The sequence below is a fragment of the Anolis carolinensis genome, chromosome 5 (genome assembly GCF_035594765.1).
Source record: "Anolis carolinensis isolate JA03-04 chromosome 5, rAnoCar3.1.pri, whole genome shotgun sequence".
NCBI lineage: Eukaryota > Metazoa > Chordata > Lepidosauria > Squamata > Dactyloidae > Anolis > Anolis carolinensis.
This window is the reverse complement of record NC_085845.1, coordinates 3598024-3600523: the sequence shown is the minus strand read 5'-3', so window position 1 is coordinate 3600523 and position 2500 is coordinate 3598024. Positions and strand designations below refer to the sequence as shown.

General features: G+C 55.5%; 1 protein-coding gene across 1 annotated transcript in view; it reads right to left on the bottom strand.

Moving 5' to 3' along the window:
- lbx2 (ladybird homeobox 2) overlaps positions 1–2500 on the bottom strand; it is a 19475-nt gene that overhangs the window by 407 nt on the left and 16568 nt on the right. The window contains exon 2 of the mRNA XM_062981486.1: positions 1–494. This exon is cut by the window's left edge and continues 407 nt beyond it. Within this exon, the coding sequence (XP_062837556.1) occupies positions 4–494 (491 nt within the window). The 3' untranslated portion in view covers positions 1–3. The remainder of the gene's footprint in view (positions 495–2500) is intronic.

Genomic DNA, 2500 nt, shown 5'->3' with positions numbered 1-2500 from the left:
CGCTCAGTCCCCGACGTCGATCTCTTCCTCCTCCTCCTCCTCCTCCTCTTCTTCCTCGTCTTCCTCCTCCTCCTCCTCCTCCTCGTCCTCCCCGTCGGAGAGCGCGTCCTGGGGGTGGGGGTCCGTGCCCCTCCCGGGCGCCTTGCCCCCCTTGGGCCCCCCCTGGGCGTGGGCGTGGGCGGGGGTCTCGTCGGGGAGGCGGGCCAGGCGCTGGAGGGCGTCGGCGGGCAGCTTCTTGAGCGACTCCACGTCGGCCTTCATCTCCTCGAGGTCGCGCTTGAGCTTGGCGCGCCGGTTCTGGAACCAGGTGATGACCTGGGCGTTGCTGAGGCCCAGCTGGGCGGCCAGGTGGTCGCGGTCCGCCGGGGACAGGTACTTCTGGAAGACGAAGCGCTTCTCCAGCTCGAAGATCTGCTGGTTGGTGAAGGCCGTGCGGGACTTGCGGCGCTTCTTGGCCGCCGGGCGGGGCACCAGGGCAGAGAGGGGGTCGCGCCCTGCAGGAGGGGAGGGGAGGGGAGGGGAGGGGGGAGGGAAAGGGACGGAGGGAGGGAGAGAGGAAGGAAGGGAGGGAAGGAGGGAGGGAGGGAAGGAAGAAGGAAGGGAGGGAGGAAGGAAGGGAGGGAGGGAAGGAAGGAGGATGGGAGGGAGGGAAAGGGAGGGAGGGAGGGACGGAGGGAGGGAGGGAGAAAAGGAGAGAGGGAAGGAAGGAGGGAGGGAAGAGAAAGGAAGGAAGAGAGGAAGGGAAAGAAGAAGGGAAGGGAGAGAGGGAGGGGAGGGAAAGGAAGGGAAGGGAGAGAGGAAGGAAGGGAGAGAGGGAGGGAAAGAAAGAAAGGGAGGGAGCGAAGGAAGGGAAAGAAGAAGGGAAGGGAGAGAGGGACGGAGGGAGGGAAAGAAGAAGGGAAGGGGAGAGAGGGAGGGAGGGAGAAAAGGAGGGAGGAAGGAAGGGAGGGAATGATGAAGGAAGGGAGAGAGGAATGAAGGGGGAGGGAGAGGAAGGAGCGAAGGAAGGAAGGAAAAGGGAGGGAAGGAGTGAGAGAGGAAAAGGAAGGGAGAGAGGAAGGAAGGGAGGGAGCGAAGGAAGGGAAGGAGGATGGAAGGGAGGGAAAGGAATGGAGGGAGGGAGGGAGAGAGGGAGGTGCGGAAAGAAGAAGAGAAGGGAAGGAAGGAAGGAAGGAAAGGAAGGAGGGGAAGGGAAGGGAGGCAGGAAGGGAAAGGAAGGAAGGGAGAGAGGGAGGGAGGGAAGGAGGGAGGGAGAGAGGGAGGAAGGAAAGGAAAAGGAAGAAAGGGAGGGAGGAATGGACAGAAGGAAAGGAGGGAGGGAGGGAGGGAGGGAAAGAGGAAGGAAAGGAGGGAGAAAAGGAGAGAGGGAAGGAGGGAGGGAGGGAAGGGAAAGGAAGAAAGGAAGGAAGGAAGGAAGGAAGGAAGGAAGGAAGGAAGGAAGGAAGGAAGGAAGGAAGGAGGGAAGGGAGAGAGGGAGAGAGCAATGGAGGGAGGGAGGGAGGGAGGTGCGGAAAGGAAGGGAAGGGAAGGGAGAGAGGGAGGGAGGAAGGAAGGAAGGAAGGAGAGAAGGAAAGGAGGAAGGGGAAGGGAGGCAGGAAGGGAAAGGAAGGAAGGGAGAGAGGGATGGAGAGAGGAAGGGAGGAATGAAGGGGAAAGGAAGGGAAGGGAACCAGGGAGAGAGGAAGGGAGGGAGGGAGGAAAGGGAGAGAGGAAAGACCAGGGTGAGGGTTATTGCATCATCATCATCATCATCATCATTTGCATCCCACTCTTCTCTCTAGACCAGGCCTGGGCCAACTTCGGACCTCCCTCCAGGTGTTTTGGATTTCAACTCTGGTAGGCTGTCAAGAATTATGTTAGTTGAAGTCCAAAACACCTGGAGGGCCAAAGTTTGCCCAGGCCTGAATTTTTTTATCTATTGAGGGTTAGGAGTTGGGGGACCTGAAGTCCAAAACACCTGGAGAGAAGGCCAAAGTAGGCCCAGGCCTGGTCTAGAGGGAGAGACTGAAAACATAACAGCTACAAACATAACCCCATAATATTTTCCCGCCCATCACTTCCCCTATCCGCTAAAGCTAACAATACACTATTATTAGATTTAGGTTTAGGTTTAGGCTTAGATTTAGGTATAGTTTTAGTTTAAGCCTTTTAGCCTTCTAGCCTTTTAGGCTTAGGTTTAGGTTTAGTCTTAGGCTTAGCCTTTTAGCCTTTTAAGTTTAGGCTTAGGCTTATGCTTAGGTTTAGCTCAGTGGTTCCCAAACTTATTTGGCCTACCACCCCCTTTGCAGAAAAAATATTACCCAGTGCCCCCTGGGAATTAATTTTTAAAATTTTAATATTTATTTATTTATTTCCTACCGGCTGTTAGGAATTGTGGGAGTTGAAGTCCAAAACACCTGGAAGGAAGGCCCAAGTTGGCCCACGCCTGGTGTAAATGCTGCCTCAGTAATAGCAGAGTAAACTATTTATTATTATTATCATGCTTATTATTAGGTTTATT